This window comes from Buceros rhinoceros, unplaced genomic scaffold (assembly GCF_000710305.1).
Source record: "Buceros rhinoceros silvestris isolate BGI_N320 unplaced genomic scaffold, ASM71030v1 scaffold21416, whole genome shotgun sequence".
In the NCBI taxonomy this organism is placed as follows: domain Eukaryota; kingdom Metazoa; phylum Chordata; class Aves; order Bucerotiformes; family Bucerotidae; genus Buceros; species Buceros rhinoceros.
Window position 1 is genome coordinate 1 of NW_010419582.1, and position 217 is coordinate 217.

General features: G+C 54.4%; 1 protein-coding gene across 1 annotated transcript in view; it reads right to left on the reverse strand.

Annotated features, from left to right (window-relative positions):
- Positions 1-180: 180 nt before the first annotated feature.
- MAP3K14 (mitogen-activated protein kinase kinase kinase 14) overlaps positions 181-217 on the reverse strand; it is a gene marked incomplete at its 3' end in the record, with an annotated part of 13,797 nt that continues 13,760 nt past the window's right edge. Inside the window, exon 15 of the mRNA XM_010139008.1 lies at positions 181-217. This exon is cut by the window's right edge and continues 7 nt beyond it. Within this exon, the coding sequence (XP_010137310.1) occupies positions 181-217 (37 nt within the window).

A 217-nucleotide genomic window follows, 5' to 3' on the forward strand; every position in this document is an offset into this window, starting at 1 on the left:
GGTGCTGGGGAACAGGGGGAGTCGATGTGATTCTTGACAACCCGTGTGCTTTTGGTGGGGCTGGTGCTGACGCAGCTACTGAAGGATAAGAAGAGCTCAAAGACTCCATGTCCCAAACCCTCTAGAGAGAGAAAACATCACAGCTGCCCGCTGATCCAAACGCCAGGAATTCAGACTCACCGTTGAAATAGCTGGGAGTGTCCGTGTGCCGACTGCG